The sequence below is a fragment of the Schistocerca americana genome, chromosome 6 (assembly GCF_021461395.2).
Source record: "Schistocerca americana isolate TAMUIC-IGC-003095 chromosome 6, iqSchAmer2.1, whole genome shotgun sequence".
Classification (NCBI taxonomy): Eukaryota; Metazoa; Arthropoda; class Insecta; order Orthoptera; family Acrididae; genus Schistocerca; species Schistocerca americana.
The window spans coordinates 240,431,408-240,448,592 of record NC_060124.1 but is presented as its reverse complement, the minus strand read 5'-3'; the positions used below and the strand labels follow the sequence as shown (position 1 = coordinate 240,448,592).

Below are 17,185 nucleotides of genomic sequence, written 5' to 3'. Positions count from 1 at the left end.
TAACTAACCCAAGGACAGGACACGCATCCATGCCCCTAGGCAGGATTCGAACCTGCGACCGGAGCGGTCACGCGGCTCCAGACTGTAGCGCCTAGAACCGCTCGGCCACTCTGGCCGGCGTGAGTGCAAAACGTAGGGCCACAACAGAGACACTGACACACCACAACATGTCATGTACTCTAATCCAGGAAATTCCGGTGTACTCGTTCAATCCAGATTCTGTATCAGTTGTAAATTCTTGTTTAAAATGCAGTACATTACAACAGCCAATCACAGAGTTGCGGTAAGACGATGCACCTGAACTACTGTGACAAGACAATAGGCTATATGATTCAGATTTTTATTATGCTGAATGATTGTAATATTCACAAAGAATTTGCGGTCAATTTCCCATAAAATATGTATCATTTTTGAGTAATTTAAGTAAAAAAATCTATAAATTACAAGATTTGATCATGTAATAGGTAATCTCTCTGTCACTGGCTGAAGCTCTGGAGACGTCGCAGGGTAGGAGTTAGATGAAGCAATACCTGTTCTATAGAAGTATTAGCCGAAGTTACTTGTCTTTTTCCGTACTTTTTCTGCAAACAGATTAATTATTTAGCATTGGAAAACACAACTTTTAATTAGCAGTGGAGACGAATTCTGTGAAGACTGATAGTGGCAGTTTTGGTCTTCAAAAACAACCCAGAAATAAGAAAAGTGAAACTTGCAGTGCATGGTGATTCGGACGGAAGTACCGCAACAGAACAATAAGTTGCAGAATTGTTTTAAAACAGGAACGGATTATTTTCTTGGACCACGCTGAAAAAGTTTTTCAGGGCGACTTGTGAAAGCCTACAAGCAGTTTTTTGTTCTTCCTGGTCATTAATTGAACCAGAGGAAAATTATGCCTCTTAAAAAGTATGCACCTGACGCGGCAGAACCTTCAAGTATCTGTTATTCTACTGCATTATTAACAGCTGCTGAAACACTATAATTGTGCTACCGAACGAGGTGGTACAGTGGTTATCACACTAGACTCGCCTTCGGTAGGACGTCGGTTCAAACCCCTGATTAATATTTTTCGTGATTTTCCTAAATCGCTTCAGCAAATGCCGGAATGGTTCCTTTGAAAGGGCACGGTCGGTTCACTTCCCCATTCTTCCCTCATCCGATGGGCCTGCTATCCTCGCTGTTTTGTTCCCATCCCAAATCAGCCAACCAATAAAAAATTTTTAAGCGGTCCAACTTTCATTTCATCGTAATGTCCGAGTCTTATGACATTTTCTTGTAGGTTGCAAGCAATGATCAACTGTTCTCCGTCAAATTGATACAGCTTCACAACATGCTAAGTGAAGACAGTAGGGAAAGGCAAATTCCGGCTGTAACGACTTGCTTGGAAAGAATAATGTTGTCGGAAATTGTTAAATGTTTTTTTAATTTTTCTTAATAAGACCTACATCATTCTTGAAGTACAGTTTCTTAACAGCATTGCTGTGATTCATCTCAAATCGATCAGGTGTAAAATGAAACTAATAAAGTAAACCTGATATTAAAACATAAATATTATAGAATTTAAAGCTCTTACATATCAGTATTACGAATAAAGTAAACTTTAGAAGACAGCAGTATTAAGCGAAGAGAACAGGATGGTAAAAGCAAAGAAAGAAACTCTTAGGAATGAGAATCTATCTTGCGAACACTGTATTAAAAATCCAGCAGCCATACCTAGTACGTTATAAGCGTCAATATGTTCATTTTGAGGGTTTCCTTCCATCAAAATTATCCTCTCACAAATAAATACAGGTAGTGACCGCTAAATCATTTGTATCTATACAAACGAGGCGCAACCACATTTTACGCATATTCTCGTTTTTGGGAAGACACGAAAATAATTTTTCCAGAGTGTTTATAAATGTATTTGTACAACTTGGCACTACGCTCCATTTGTAGCCCCTTTTCCGAAACGTAAATCGAAAGCATTATATTAATGTCAATGAGCCTTGCAATAGTGAGAGAAGCCTGCTAACCGGTAACGTCACAGGCATTACATGACTCAAATGGAGCATTTTATCGGTGTTACAAATACAGTGGATTTCATTTCTTTCATATTCTGAAATTGAAGATGAAAAGGATATTACATGCATAAAGCGACGCAATAAACATTTATGACGATTTACAGAAAACAGTTAAATCCCTGTTGTGTCATATCTGCGTCGATATAATGACAATGTGCATTGTGTACTGGAACACAAAGAAAATAAATAGCAGGCTTATTCACAAATATTAATGAGATAAACGAAGTAAATGTATAGCACCTGATACGTAGCCGAACTTTGATACTGGAAAGGAACTAAGTCTCACATAATGTGCGAGGTCTGACTGTCTCGTGAATTCCACTGTCATGAAATAATAAATTGTCTCTTTCAGTTCACAAAATATTAGGTATTAATGTAACATGTCCATGCTTTACGCCATAGATCAGTCTATCACCACAATTCTAATTGTAATAAAAAGCTGTTGTATAACATTCAATGGTTTTGCTAATTCACTGCGAAAGTATCATATTTCAACCCAACCTAGACACCATCGTGCAATACTGACTCACATTACTCTCATTAGGGATCACAGCCGTTTGAATCACCGTCTGGCTAACCAAATCCAAGTTTCCAGATCCTAGATCGCTAAAGCAATGCCGGGTTCGATGCTTTGAAATAGACATGATCGACTTCCCTCCTCGATCCGAGCTTGTGCTCAGTGTCTTAAGAACACCTCGTCGACGGTAAACTGCATTCTAAACTTCCTTAAGCATTTTCCTAATCCAGACATCGGGATATGCAAAAAATCAGTCTGTTCTCGCCGCCTGTATTCGAAAGGAAAAGTAATATAAAAATGCGACCCGCGAAGAACGTATAATGGTTCCACTTTTGACTTCCGAGATACATCGCCTCTTTTCTCATAGCTTATGGATTACCAAAATTTATCGTCTAATTGTTTGCATAAAACTGACATGTTGCTGACATATGTAATGTAGAATAAAATCGCTGATACGATATTGCTTCTCTTTAGGCTTTTAGCACTATGTAACCATACGTGAAAATTGTGACTCTGTTGTCTTCTCGCACGTATTTAAATTTGTGATGACTCTATATTGTCACGTCTCCACCACAAATTCTGTAAATTATTTTTGACCACATATCAGCAATTCTGTAATTGTTTCCTGGTTTGCTTCATTTAAGACGGACTAGGATGAGGGCCAAGTCTTCACCACAAATGGTCGTAATTTGGTTATTCAAACAGCCAACGAAAATATTATTGTAATCCGACGCTTGGTTAAATTCTGTGAATAGCTGTTTTTTTTTTCAGTGTAATTCAAGGAAGAAATTTAAAGTTTTCCATATTAAGAAGCTGTTGTGACCTGGGGGCATCCACTTTGATGAAAATTTCGTTGCTGGTGAGTAAAACTAATAAAGGCGTCCTGGTTGTACGGTTGCGTGGGTTCTAGGGGAACATTCACGAAATGAAATTAACACAAAATAGTGAACAAAAATATTCAAATGCGTATGATGACTTATGGGACTTAACTGCTAAGGTCATCAGTCCCTAAGCTTACACACTACTTAACCTAAATTATCCTAAGGACAAACACACACACCCATGCCCGAAAGAGGACTCGTACCTCCGCCGGGACCACAGCACAGTCCATGACTGCAGCGCCTGACACTGCTCGGCTAATCCCGCGCAATAGTGAACAGTAAAATATATTTATCAGCTTTGGCAACTTAGGTTACAGTAATTGTAGGATGCGGGTTTAGCCTGTCTGTTCTGCGTTGATTACAATTCCATGAACACAAAATAAATAATTTTCTCTGAACTAAAGTCCGGAGAAAACAAATCCTTTGTCCTGATGTACTGTTCGACGAACAGTTCCAGACTAACAGTACTCAGTTAAATCTCTAGGCAGACGGTCTTTGTCCATACACGATAATTCTATTCAATGTTCTGTTTCTACTGAATACTAACCACTGTCTATCTATCGGCCACTGTTTCTGTTCCAATCGACGATTTGAAGACTTGAAGACACGACGAACGTTGTGCAGCAACTCCCTAGTAAAGCTCTGACTTACTTGCCGGCAACTTTTTCTCATGCACTGTTACTTAAGCGCGCGTCTCTGTCCCTGGTGTCGCTGCCACTCCAGAGGGCGAGATCCTCGCGGACAGTGGTGTTCGTGCCACGGACGGACGTCCACGGAACTTCTGGTACCCGCTGTCGTAATCTCTTCTTGTGTGGTCTCGCAGTATGGTTGAAATGGCTCTGAGCACTATGGGACTTAACATCTGAGGTCATCAGTCCCTTAGAACTTAGAACTACTTAAACCTAGTTAACCTAAGGACATCATACACATCCATACCCGAGGCAGGATTCGAACCGGTTATCGCAGCAGCAGCGCGGTTCCGGTCTGAAGCGCCTAGAACCGCTCGGGCACAGCGGCCGGCCGGTGTCGCAGTAGAGCACACAATTAATAGCTCACTTCGTCCTTACAAACAACAAATACCGTTTTGCAGAAAGCAGTGGTACTTCGCAGCATGACAGTTTCACGTCTCTCAAGCAGCTCTTGAGCCATACGCTGCCCGGTCTTGTGTAACCACGCGCACGAACAAGATGCGTCCTCTGCCAGTGTCGGTAGCGAATGACAGGCGCCACATCGAGCATCGTCCGGGTGTGAGTCATCCGATTTGGCACGTGTATATTTCTGAAACTAATAAAAATATACAATGAATTTTGTTTTTTGATGAACGGGAAACTCAAAAAACTTTTTCATACCTTTTCATAGGTGTTCAATATGCTTTGACCAATATGTCTCAAATAAAGTAATACTTATGATTTTTTAAATCGGATGCACCCCGTATACAGGTGAACTGTTTAAAACCAGTGCGATAATTTCTCACTTTTGTCATTTCACACAACTTCAATACTTTTACGATCGTATACAGTCAGTTTATCAAAACTTCCTCAAAAAATACGTCAAAAATTGTACTTCTTCCATACAAACATTAGGAAATATTAATAACTAAGTCATTATTTTTGTCTTTACAGTAATTTAAGTTGGGCTTATTTATCACCACAGATTGCAATATGATGCCACAATCAACATTAGCTCACCCTGAATGCCAGGAAGGTTCTACAAATTGACTCACTTAAGGAATATTGAATTAAAATTTTATCCATCCAAGATACAAGATTATCAGATGAGAACACTGTGGATATTGGAAATTAAAGACTGTATAAAAGTAAAACAGACAAATGGAACCTTAAATATACATCATATCTCATTTCCACAAGAATTTATTAGTTCCGCAACGTCTGTAACGGAGATAAAACCTGTAGACAATAGACTGATGACAATGTACTTAAAATGTGCAAATAAAATGTACTAAGTAATTAATGCACGCATGGTTTCAAGTAAGAAAATAAAAAAGTCATGGAATGTGATAAGAAATAAGCTCTATAAATTCCACAAAAATTTACAAAATTTCTAATGGGCGAGTTTAGTGTACAGTTAACGAAGCGTGAAAAATCAGGAGAACTCAGGAAAATGAAAAATGTACCATTCAGAGTGGAAAGAGACTACTAGAGCTGTACAGAAATTTCAGCCCCAAAATTAGGTCAACACATTTAAAGAAAGAACGTGGCGATCATCCAACGAGACTACAGATGAATTCCAAATTTATCATATAACAGTCTCGTACCCGCATCACAAAATTGGAAATTTGTGGGAAAGTCTTATGGGACCAAACTACTTAATCTAACTTAAAGTAACTTACGCTAAGGACAACACGCACACCCATGCCCGAGTGAGGACTCGAACCACCAGCGGGGTGAGCCGCCCGGACCGCGAAAAGACACCTGAGACCGCGCGGCTACCCCGCGCGGCTACCCCGCGCGGCCGGCATCACAAGCTCATTCTAAATCTTCATGTACCCAAAAGAGGCAATACTGGCCTAGACGCCTGTAAAAGAACTTCATAAGGTGGTTTCCGCGCTTCTAACTGCCTGTTGTACAGCACTGACTTCTCTCGCTATGTTACACTGGACTCGCATTCGGCAGGACGACGGTTCAATCCCGTCTCCGGCCATCCTGATTTAGATTTTCCGTGATTTCCCTAAATCGCTTCAGGCAAATGCCGGGATGGTTCCTTTGAAAGGGCACGGCCGATTTCCTTCCCCATCCTCCCCTCACCCGAGCTTGTGCTCCGTCTCTAATGACCTCGCTGTCGACGGGACGTTAAACACTAATCTCCTCCTCCTCCCCCTCTCGCTATGTTAAGGCAACGCCATCGAGGGACAAGGTGGCGTTAACTATGGGCCGCTCCTTTGCGACAGCAATAAGAGGACGGATTCGCCCAGTAACAGCTCGTAAGATAATTAAACATTCGTTGACACTTACAGGTAATATGTTTTTTGCAACATTCTTTCGAAGTTACTGTGGAATATACAGTTTAGACTTCGTCAAAATTAATTTTATTTCTTACAACTACCGCATAAGTGCAAAATATTGACGCAATGATACAAAAATACATTTTTTGTGCACCAAGAACATACAAGTAAACCCGACATACGACAGCCCTGCGAATCGTGGAAGTTATTAAAGGTCCTTAGAAAAAACTGCGCCGGTGTTAGAAATGAATTAGGTCTAATATCAGTATATTTCGAGGAGTGCCACGCATATTTAATCAAACGTCGAAACGGTGAAGAGGGAAACTGATAATGTACAACTAATTGAAACTTGAGAGTATTGTCATGCTGGTAGATTGGAAACTGCAGTGATCTGCAGACAATAATTTTCTCTCTTAGTTTTCTGTAAAAAGTCTTCCAGTGAAATTCTCTGTCTAGCGGCTGAATTATGTTCGTTGTCCGGCTGTAATGGGCGCTTTACCTACTTGTTTGTCAGGAAGAGCTCAAAATACAACTATTAATGAATCAGAGCTTTTATGATCTGGCCACGAATCTAGAAGGAGGTCTTTTCCGGAAGAACAGAAGAAATACATGACACATGGAAATTGTAACGTTTTCATTTCCATTTTTCCTGACTTCGATGCGTCTACCGCAAAACTGTCTGCGTAGAACATTGTTCTTCTAACACGTGATCCCAAACGTCCCGTTGATTTTTGAAGACATAGTTTAGACAGTAATGAACCATCCAGAGTAATTATGTGCATTATAGTGTCTGAATGTGTGATTGTAGTCATGACCTGCTCAGTCACCTGTGTATGTTTTTGCCCTTTGAATGACAGTGTTTTTTAGAAAGCATTTCTTTTTGAAAACCGGACTGATCTGCATTGTAAAAGTAAGATTAACTGGAGCTATCGAACTTTAGCTTTGCATTCTTAATAGAAGCTTCTATTATTTAGATTTGAATCACTTCATTTTCCGACTGGTGCCTAGAAACAAATTAGTTAATGTTCTTGCCACAATTTTATGTGATCTCTTGGAGCGACAAATACAGCTTTGAGCAGTTGTAAATTCTTTAGCGCCAATTACGTTGACAATATCTAACACTCAGTCACGTAAAGCTGTATCCCTGACATTAAATGACTTGTCTGGCTTTGGTAAATAGCTCAAAAAGTCGCGCATTTAACTTCATCGGAATTTCCAGTCAACTCTTACGTCGTTCAGCTGCTTCCTTTTTGCATATGTACAATTCACGTTCGGAATGGACAAAGCGATACTTAGTTTGAACAGTACTGACACGTAAGCGTTTCTTACCGTTTTCATTCACCACTTTTCCTTTGCCTGATCAGGTAATTTTAATTCCTGGTGTTACATTCAGGGTTTATTGATGATTATATGTGGCACTATCACGGGAAGAGTCTTAAGAGTACAACTTTCTTCAGTTTCTTCGCCGTCTGTGGATTCGCAGTCTGCAGTATCAAATGTTTCAGTCGTTTCTGGGCACAAGTTTACGCTGTTTACATACTCGCCTAGAAGTTTAACTACCATTTCGCACATCTCAATGTTTTCATGGATGTTTTCTGTTGATAGCTTCATTTGGCGCCTGCCGTCTATCTCCATAGCAAGCCCATTTAGCCTTACCCATTATCATTATTTCTTTGTGTCTCTCTAACAAGGGAATTATCAGACTTGTCATGCCCAAACAATTATTGATTTTTGTAACGTTGCCAGTTAACTGTGAGAAAAGTCCGCAAGCAAAATAGTAGCTGCTGACATGGACTGGATGTTATCTAAGAATATCACGAAATCCGCTGTTTTCTTGCTTAGCGCTTGCAGTGAAGGCTGGCCACCCCTGAAAACCGCTATTAAAGAGATGTTAGTATGGCGAGTGTTGCGAGAGTGATCATGAAGTGTGCCCGTCTTATCGCAGCGTTCACTGAAGTCCTAATATCGCTGCAAGGTCTTCGTTATTAAGGGGAACTAATATTTGTTTCATTGGGATGCACTTTCTTTTAATTGTTCGTACGTATTTAGAAACATAGATTATGCTAGAACTGACATGTGATTACATTTTCACGCAAATTTAGGTGCATAGATCCTGAAAAATCAGTACTCAGAACAACCACCTCTGGCCGTAATAACGGCCTTGATACGTCTGGGCATTGAGTCAAACAGAGCTTGGATGGTGTGTTCAGGTACAGCTGCCCATGCAGCTTCAACACGATACCACAGTTCATCAAGAGTAGTGACTGGCATATTGTAACGAGCTAGTTGCTCGGCCACCATTGACTAGACGTTTTCAAATGGTGAGAGATATGGAGAATATGCCGGCAGATGTATAGAATGTGGTTCACAACCCGGTATAGGGTCAGGACAATATGCCGGCCAGGGCAGCAGTCGAACGTTTTCTGTTCCCAGAAACGCCCGTAGAGGACCTGCAACATGTGGTCGTGCATTATCTTGCTGAAATGTAGGGTTTCGCAGGGATCGAATGAAGGGTAGAGCCACGGGTCGTAACACATCTGAAATGTAACGTCCACTGTTCAACGTGCCGTCAGTGCGAACAAGAGGTGACCGAGACGTGTAACCAATGGCACCCCATACCACCACACCGGGTGATACGCCAGTATGGCCATGACGAATACATGCTTCCACTGTGCATTCACCGCGATGTCACCAAACACGGATGCGACCATCATGATGGTGTAAACAGAACCTGGATTCATCCGAAATAAATGACGTTTTGCCATTCGTGCACCCAGGTTCGTCGTTGAGTACACCATCGCAGCGCTCCTGTCTGTGATGCAGCGTGAAGGGTAACCGCAGCCATGGTCTCCGAGCTTATAATCCATGCTGCTGCCAACGTCGTCGAACTGTTCGTACAGATGGTTGTCTTGCAAACTTCCCCATCTGTTGACTCAGGGATCGAGACGTGGCTGCACGATCCGTTACAGCCATGCGAATAAGATGCCTGTCATCTCGACTGCTAGTGATACGAGGCCGTTGGGATCCAGCACGGCGTTCCATATTACTCTCCTGAAGCCACTGATTCCATATTCTGCTAACAGTCATTGCATCTCGACCAACGCGAGCAGCAATGTCGCGATACGATAAACCGCAATCGTGATAGGCTACAATCCGACCTTTATCAAAGTCGTAAACGTGATGGTACGCATTTCTCCTCCGTACACGAGGCATCACAACAACGTTTCACCAGGCAACGCCGGTCAACTGCTGTTTGTGTATGAGAAATGGGTTGGAAACTTTGCTCATGTCAGCACGTTGTAGGTGTCGCACAGGCGCCAACCTTGTGTGAATGCTCTGAAAACCTAATCATTTGCATATCACCGCATCTTCTTGCTGTCGGTTAAATTTAGCGTCTGTAGCACGTCATCTTCGTGGTGTAGCAATTTTAATGGCCAGTAGTGTATGTCCATAACTCCACAGAAAGTATAACGTTTATTATGTTAACCTACCTCACCAGATACGCCTTTCACATTTTATATTGTCAGTTACAGATAAAAAACCTTATCTGAAACACTCTGTATGTAGGTGTAGTCACACATATATGTTCGCAGAGCAGGGTGTAGCGACACTCGCCCCTGAAATCTTCTTACGGCGAGCGTACCTGGCCGGCCACTGTTTGCTAGTACGAGGCGTCTTCAAAGCGCGTCACGAGTATTTATAGCCGGGGCGGACTGCGGCGTCTGACGACCTAGCGAGCGAGGAAAAAAAGAAGGAAGGCGCAGCCAGAGACGTGACAAGGCCAGGCGGGCGGCCCGGCTCACCAGCTGTGGCTGTGGCGCTGCGGTGCCGCCGGGCCGAGATACGGCCGCGATAAAAGCGGCGGTCGGCGGCCGAGATAACGAGTCGCTAGCGGCGGGCCGCGGCAGCACGAGCACCACGCTAAGGCTACTAGCATGGCGTCTGCGGCGACGGGGCACCTCTGCGCTGGCCGCGCCGAGTCGGCGAACCAGGTAGGCGCTGCGCTGCCGCAAAGTACGCTGAGGCGACATAGGTCGTGGCATAGCTATGTGCACGTATACAGATGGAGGTAGTGCCGCATAATCAACGTATTACAGGGCAGTGCATTGGTGGAGCTGTCATTTCTACTCAGGTAATTCGTGTGAAATAGTTTCCAACGTTCAAATAACTTACGGGTTTGCCCCCGGGTGACGTCGTCGACCACCGCCGATATTTCGACAGGAGCACACCCTGCCATTCTCAAGGCACAAATGCAAGGAGGAAGAAATATGCACGGAAATTTAATAGCCGGCCGGAGTGGCCGAGCGGTTCTAGGCGCTTCAGTTTGGAACCGCGCGACCGCTACGGTCGAAAGTTCGAATCCTGCCTCGGACATGGATGTGTGTGATGTCCTTAGGTTAGTTAGGTTTAAGTAGTTCTAAGTTCTAGGGGACTGATGACCTCCGCTGTTAAATCCCATAGTGCTCAGAGCCATTTGAACCATTTGAAATTTAACACCTCGCTTCACAGAGGAGAAACAAGGAAGATACCACACACAGAACAAGAGTCAACACAAACAAAAATGACCAACATCAGAAATATCGATAGTGACCATTAATCAACTGGTGAGGTAGCACTAATTCTGTCCCTCTGTTTTTTGATGAGAGACAGAGCCGGATTCCAAGCAGCATTTAAACAAAATCCACCATCTCTGTTAATAAGGTTGCTTGATAGTTTGGTTTCAACAGCTTCCTTAATAACACTATCCCAGTTGCTGGACGTGCAAGCCAGAATCTCCGTGTTGCTGTATTCCATAGGATGACTTGTTTCAAGGCAATGTTCTGCAATAGCGGATTTGCTCGGCTGTTGTAAGCATGTGTGACGCTTATGTCCAATACACCGGTCTTCCACAGTCCGGATTGTCTCACCAATATATGACCTTAATCTTAGAAGGTGGTCGAAAAACACATTTCACATCCTATTTCCGCAAAATACTACCAATCCTGTTGGAAATGATTCCTGCGAAAGGCAAAAAGGCCGTAGACTTAGGTGCCACTTCGTTGCTACCGTCACTCACCCGTTGCACAGAAGGCTGATAGCGCAACGCACGTTTGATCTGCCTCTCACTGTAACCATTCTGACGAAAGGTGACTTCGAGATGTGATAGCTCAGCTGCCAAACTTTCAGGGTCTGAGATAACGTGGGCCCTGTGAACCAAGGTACGAAGTATTCCTTCACTCTGAGCTGGATGGTGACAACTATCAGCTAACAGATACAAGTCAGTGTGAGTAGGCTTCCTATAAATAGAATGTCCCAACGTACCGTCAGTCTCCCTTTCGACCAACACATCAAGGAAGGGAAGGCATCCATTCTTTTTCACCTCCATAGTGAACTGAATATTCGGGTGGACTGAATTCAGGTGTTCCAAAAACCGATTTAAATTCTCACTACCATGAGGCCAAACAACAAAAGTATCGTCTACATATCTGAAAAAACACGCAGGTTTCAAGGTCGCTGACTCCAATGCACGTTCCTCAAAGTCCTCCATAAACAAACTGGCCACAATAGGTGACAACGGGCTTCCCATTACAACTCCATCAGTCTGTCTCACAGAGTTTCCAACGTCATTATTGGCGCACGACTGGAATTAACAACTTTAAACGCGAAATGGTAGTTGGAGCTGGACGCCTTGGACATACCATTTCGAAATTGGTTAGGGAATTCAGTATTCCGAGATCCACAGTGCCAAGCGTGTGCCAGGAATACCAAACAGGCATTACCGGTCACCACAGGCAACACAGTGGCCGACGGCCTACACTTAAAGACCGAGAGCAGTGGCGTTTGCGGGGAGTTGTCAGTGCTAACAGACAAGAAACACTGTGTGAAATAACAGCAGAAATCAGTGTGAGACGGACGACGACATATCACTTAGGACAGTGCGACGAAATTTGGCGTTAATGGTCTATGGCAACAGACGACTGACGCGAGTGCCCTTACTGGAAGCGCGACATCGCCTGCAGCGTCTCTCCTGGACTTTCGACCTTATCGTTTGTACCCTAGACCACTGGAAAACCGTGGCCTGGGAAAATGAGTCCCGATACCAGTGGGTAAGAGCTGACGGTAGGATTCCAGTGTGACCCCGGGAAGCCATGGCCCCAAGTTGTCAACAAGGCACTGTGCAAGCTAGTGGTGGCTCCATGGAGTATGGGCTGTGTTTGCGTGGAATGGACGGCATGCTATGGTCCAAATAAGCCGATCATTCCAGAATGAGATTTTCACTCTGCAAGGATTCCCATTTGAGTTCCCGAAAGATCTCCGTTTAGTCCCATAACCCCCATTAATCAATCAATCAATCAGTCAATCAAGCAGCTCCGTAATCTGAAGTGCTTCGATTTCCTCCTTCAATCCGGCGTGGTGCAGTTCCAAGACACTCGACCAGTACTCAAAAATGGGTTGAACCAGTATCTTACATGTCGTCTTTTTTACACATGAGCTACACTTATTAAAATTCTCCAAATAAATCGATGTATACCGGTCGCCTTCCCTACTACATTCCATTTCATACCGCTTTGCAGAGTTACGCCCAGGTATTGATTGTGTCAAGCACCACACTACTGATGCTGTATTCGAACACTACAGATATGTCATCTTGTATCCTCCTACAGCCATTCCACTACGACACCTTCCGGTAAACAACAGCATCATCAGCAAACAGCCGCAGATTGCTGACCGCCCTGTCCGCCAGATCATTTACGTGTATAGACACTAACAGCGGTCCTGTTAAACGTCCATTGTTTGTCATGAACGCTCACCGCCTTGCACGCCGTACTGGGTTCTGTTGCTTAAGAATTCCTCGACCCACTCCCCATATCGGGGAACCTTTCCTGTATGCTCGTACCTTCGCCAACCGTTTCCGTTGGGGCACCGTGTCAAACATTATTCACAAATTTATGAATATGGAATCTACGTGTTGCCCTTCACTTATAGTTTGTACGATATCATGTGAGAAAAGGCCAAGTTGAGTTTCGCACGAGCGATGCTCTCTAAAACGGCCCTTATTCGTGGTAAGAAGCTTTTCCGTCTCGAGTAAAATAATTATATTGGACCTGAGAGCATGTTAAAGAATTCTGCAACCAACCGACGTTATGGATATTTTTCTGTATTCTTAGTGTTCATTCTTTTATCCGTCTGATATACAAGAGTCATCTGCACTTTTCTCCGATCGCTTGGACCTTCGCGATAAAAGCCTGCTGTGTACAGGAGTGCCGGCCGGGGTGGCCGAGCGGTTCTAGGTGCTACAGTCTGGAACGGCGCGACCGCTACGGTCGAAGGTTCGAACCCGGCCTCGGGCATGGGAGTCTGTGATGTCGTTAGTTAGGTTTAAGTAGTTCTAAGTTCTAGGGGACTGATGACCTCAGAAGTTAAGTCCCATAGTGCTCAGAGCCATTTGAACCATTTTTTTTTTTTGTACAGCAGTCTGTTCAGTGGTCAACCGACTGCATGTTCGTACGATTCTCATGCGTGATTTATTTCTTAAATGCGATATGTAAAACTTCGGCTTTCCTTTTGCTCTCTTCTACTGCCACACCAGACTGGTCAACGAGTAACTGGATAGAAGCCCTAGACCCGCTCAGGGACTTCACGAATAACTAGATGATGAGTGCAGAACCCCCTTTGACGTTCCTTAAAGTATTCATAAACGAAATTAACAAATATTGCCTGCTTCCTTCTGCCTGTCTTCATATTGTTTGCCTTGTAATCTGTTGGTGCTGTACGATTATCGCTGCAGTGTCGCCGTGAGTGTAGCGAAATGATGTCTGACGCTGCAAGCTAGCGCGAATGTTACTTGCTCGTTTGCATCGGGCCTTATGGTCTAAATTAAGTCATGGCACAGAGCACTTTGGGATAAGGAATTAATGGTTATGAATGAATATTTGGATTTCATATGAGGTAAACAACTTACATCTTATAGCAACAACTTGAGCTCTCCGTAACTATTCAGACTAAGTATTGAATTCGCAATAGGCGTATTACTATAAAAACTGTTAACCAAACTGAACTCTGGATTTGAAATCGTTTGAACCCATTGCTTGCTGACCTTTTTCTAACAAGACAGCAATTCCTGCCCGACTTCAAGCCTCCAAACTGAGTTCTTCGAAGATCAGAATGACAGAGAATGTTATGGCTGGGTGTAGATAAATGCTCTGCCATATAATCCAACGCCATTCCCTTAGACTCTAAAGAGGGATCAGCTCTTTCTGTGGCTTCAATGACAGTTCGTCGTTCGAATGTGCCTTTAAAAAAATAATAAAGAAGATTACGCTTTTACTTACGATCAACGACTGGGTCATTGGAGGCGCAGCACAGGCTATCAGCCGTGTCACTTTCAAAGAAAGCTTCCGGTATTTGGCTTAAGTAATTTCCAGAAACCATGGGAAACACAAACATTTAAGGCCGACTGGGGTTTGAACCCCCATCCTCCCGATTGTTTGTGTCCTGTATCTTATTCCACATTCACGAGGACCTTTCTATTTAGGATCTGTTGGAAGAGCACTAGCATATCTGTTTTTACATACAGATATTTATAATCTATTCTTGATATACGAGGGACGTACCGAAACTAAGTTTCATCATTGTGTTTCACATGGAAAGTTTATTGCCAAAAGCACGGTGGCATCATGAGCTACACACCTTGCGCCATTTTTCGACGTAGTCGCCACTGACATTCAGACATTTATCGTAGCGAACAGTCATTTTGGAGAAACCACTGTGGTAAAATTCAGTGCCCTTCGATGCCAAGAACTGGCGCACAGCCTACTCCACCTCAACGCAGCTTTGGAAGTGACCCCCCAAGCGTGCGGCTTTCAATGCAGGGAACAGCTGAAAGCCCTTCTCTCAATACGCAACACCAGCGACCAACCATTTGACAAGACATGACTTCTTCATCATACACGGACGGTAGGCGTTGTTGGATAACGAAAACAATAGTTCAACGCGCACATTCAGAGTATAGATATAAGCGTCAGAAAGTCGTTTCTGAGAGTATTTGTATGGAGTGTAGCCATGTATGGAAGTGAAACATGGATGATAAGTAGTTCGGTCAAGAAGAGAATAGAAGCTTTCGAAATGTGGTGGTACAGAAGAATGCTGAAGATTAGATGGGTAGATCACATAACTAATGATGAAGTATTGAATAGTATTGGGGAGAAGAGGAGTTTGTGGCACCACTTGACTAGAAGAAGGGACTAGTTGGTAGGACATGTTCTGAGGCATCAAGGGATCACCAATGTAGTGTTGGAGGGCAGCGTGGAGGGTGAAAATTGTAGAGGGAGACCAAGAGATGAATACACTAAGTAGATTCAGAAGTACGTAGGCTGCAGTAGGTACTGGGAGATGAAGCAGCTTGCACAGGACAGAGTAGCATGGAGAGATGCATCAAACCAGTCTCAGGACTGAAGACCACAACAACAACAAACAACACGCACTTCCACTGGCGACCACGCTATCAGTACATGTCCGTCTGCCGTCATGATGCGTACTCGAATAACATCGGGCACCCCAAGTTTGCTGATACTCTCTCTTCTTCAGTGGTCTGCGCATGTGGCATTCCTGCTCCACTGATGCCCCTTCCATCGTCGAAGCAGCAAAGAGTGTGGATTCATATGGCGTTTGTTTGTGTCACTTTGTGTGCCATCTGCTCTTCCAAAAACAATGACGACACCCACTTTCGGAACGTCCTTCTTATCAGTGTTCTACAGCCTAGAAGACCTCCTCACTCGTAATCTGTGGATGATAAAGTAATTTAAGATAACCGTTGGACAACTATGCTCGTGCCTAAGTTCAATCCACGACGATAAATTTGGTCTATTCTTTATGGAGCTGTTACGAAGTTTTACTCGTTTCATTCAGGAACCGAGACACTGCGTCCTGCTGCACCATATACTGAATACGACCTTGCAAATTCATTTAATGAGAAAAAATCGTACGTCGACAATCAGCCAGAAATTGTGAACAGTAGCAAACTTCGAACACGATTGTGTAATGCTTTTCAAAGTGGCACCACTAGCGTTGATGTGGCTGGCAGTATTTTTGTTAAGAGTGTAAACAGTTTGCAGATGCTCTGCCTCTTATTTATTGCCCATTGAAGGCATGGTACTGGCTGAAAAATTCACTTCCACATGTTCGTCTCTTGTCTCAAAAAGCTCGGTTTACAACCTCGTGCTGTCTGTACAATTTTAACGCAAAATATTTTCTTGAGTTGAGAATTTATCTGCAGGGACTGAACAACAGGGTATGGACATATTAATATAAATGCCTAATGTTCGGATCTTGTTTTCATAATAAGATTTATTTCCCCGTTATTGTAAAAGATTTGTATATATTGTTTCGAGATTGTAGTATACCTGTGTTTTGTTAGCATACTGCCGTTTGGAATCTTACAGACGACCCACTTAGTTGGTATAAAGGGGGACCAAGAAGTTTCCTTCCGAAGGCCGTAAAGTCCAGAATCGGTATGCCAGTCAGGCAAAACCACCGTGAGCATCGAGGCAATCAGGCTACCGACGCATCAGATTGGAGATACTCGTTTAGTAAAACGCCGTGTCCTTCTGTGTGAAGTAGACCCTAATTATCTGCTGCAAATCATCGTCCAACAGGAACCGTCGGCGCTTCAAGGGTTATTTAAGGGACCGAAGGTGTGATAATGGCACGGGGAAAGACCGGTACTATAAGGCGGTTGTTCGAGTCTAACCCATTTGCGTTGGCGTACCTTCTGCATTACGATATT

The 17,185-nt window shown here is 43.4% G+C and overlaps 1 protein-coding gene across 1 annotated transcript in view; it reads left to right on the top strand.

Moving 5' to 3' along the window:
- The first annotated feature begins 10,222 nt into the window (after positions 1 to 10,222).
- Positions 10,223 to 17,185, top strand: part of LOC124620070 (ankyrin repeat domain-containing protein 65-like) — a 71,262-nt gene continuing 64,299 nt past the window's right edge. The window contains exon 1 of the mRNA XM_047146737.1: positions 10,223 to 10,412. Within this exon, the coding sequence (XP_047002693.1) occupies positions 10,356 to 10,412 (57 nt within the window). The 5' untranslated portion in view covers positions 10,223 to 10,355. The remainder of the gene's footprint in view (positions 10,413 to 17,185) is intronic.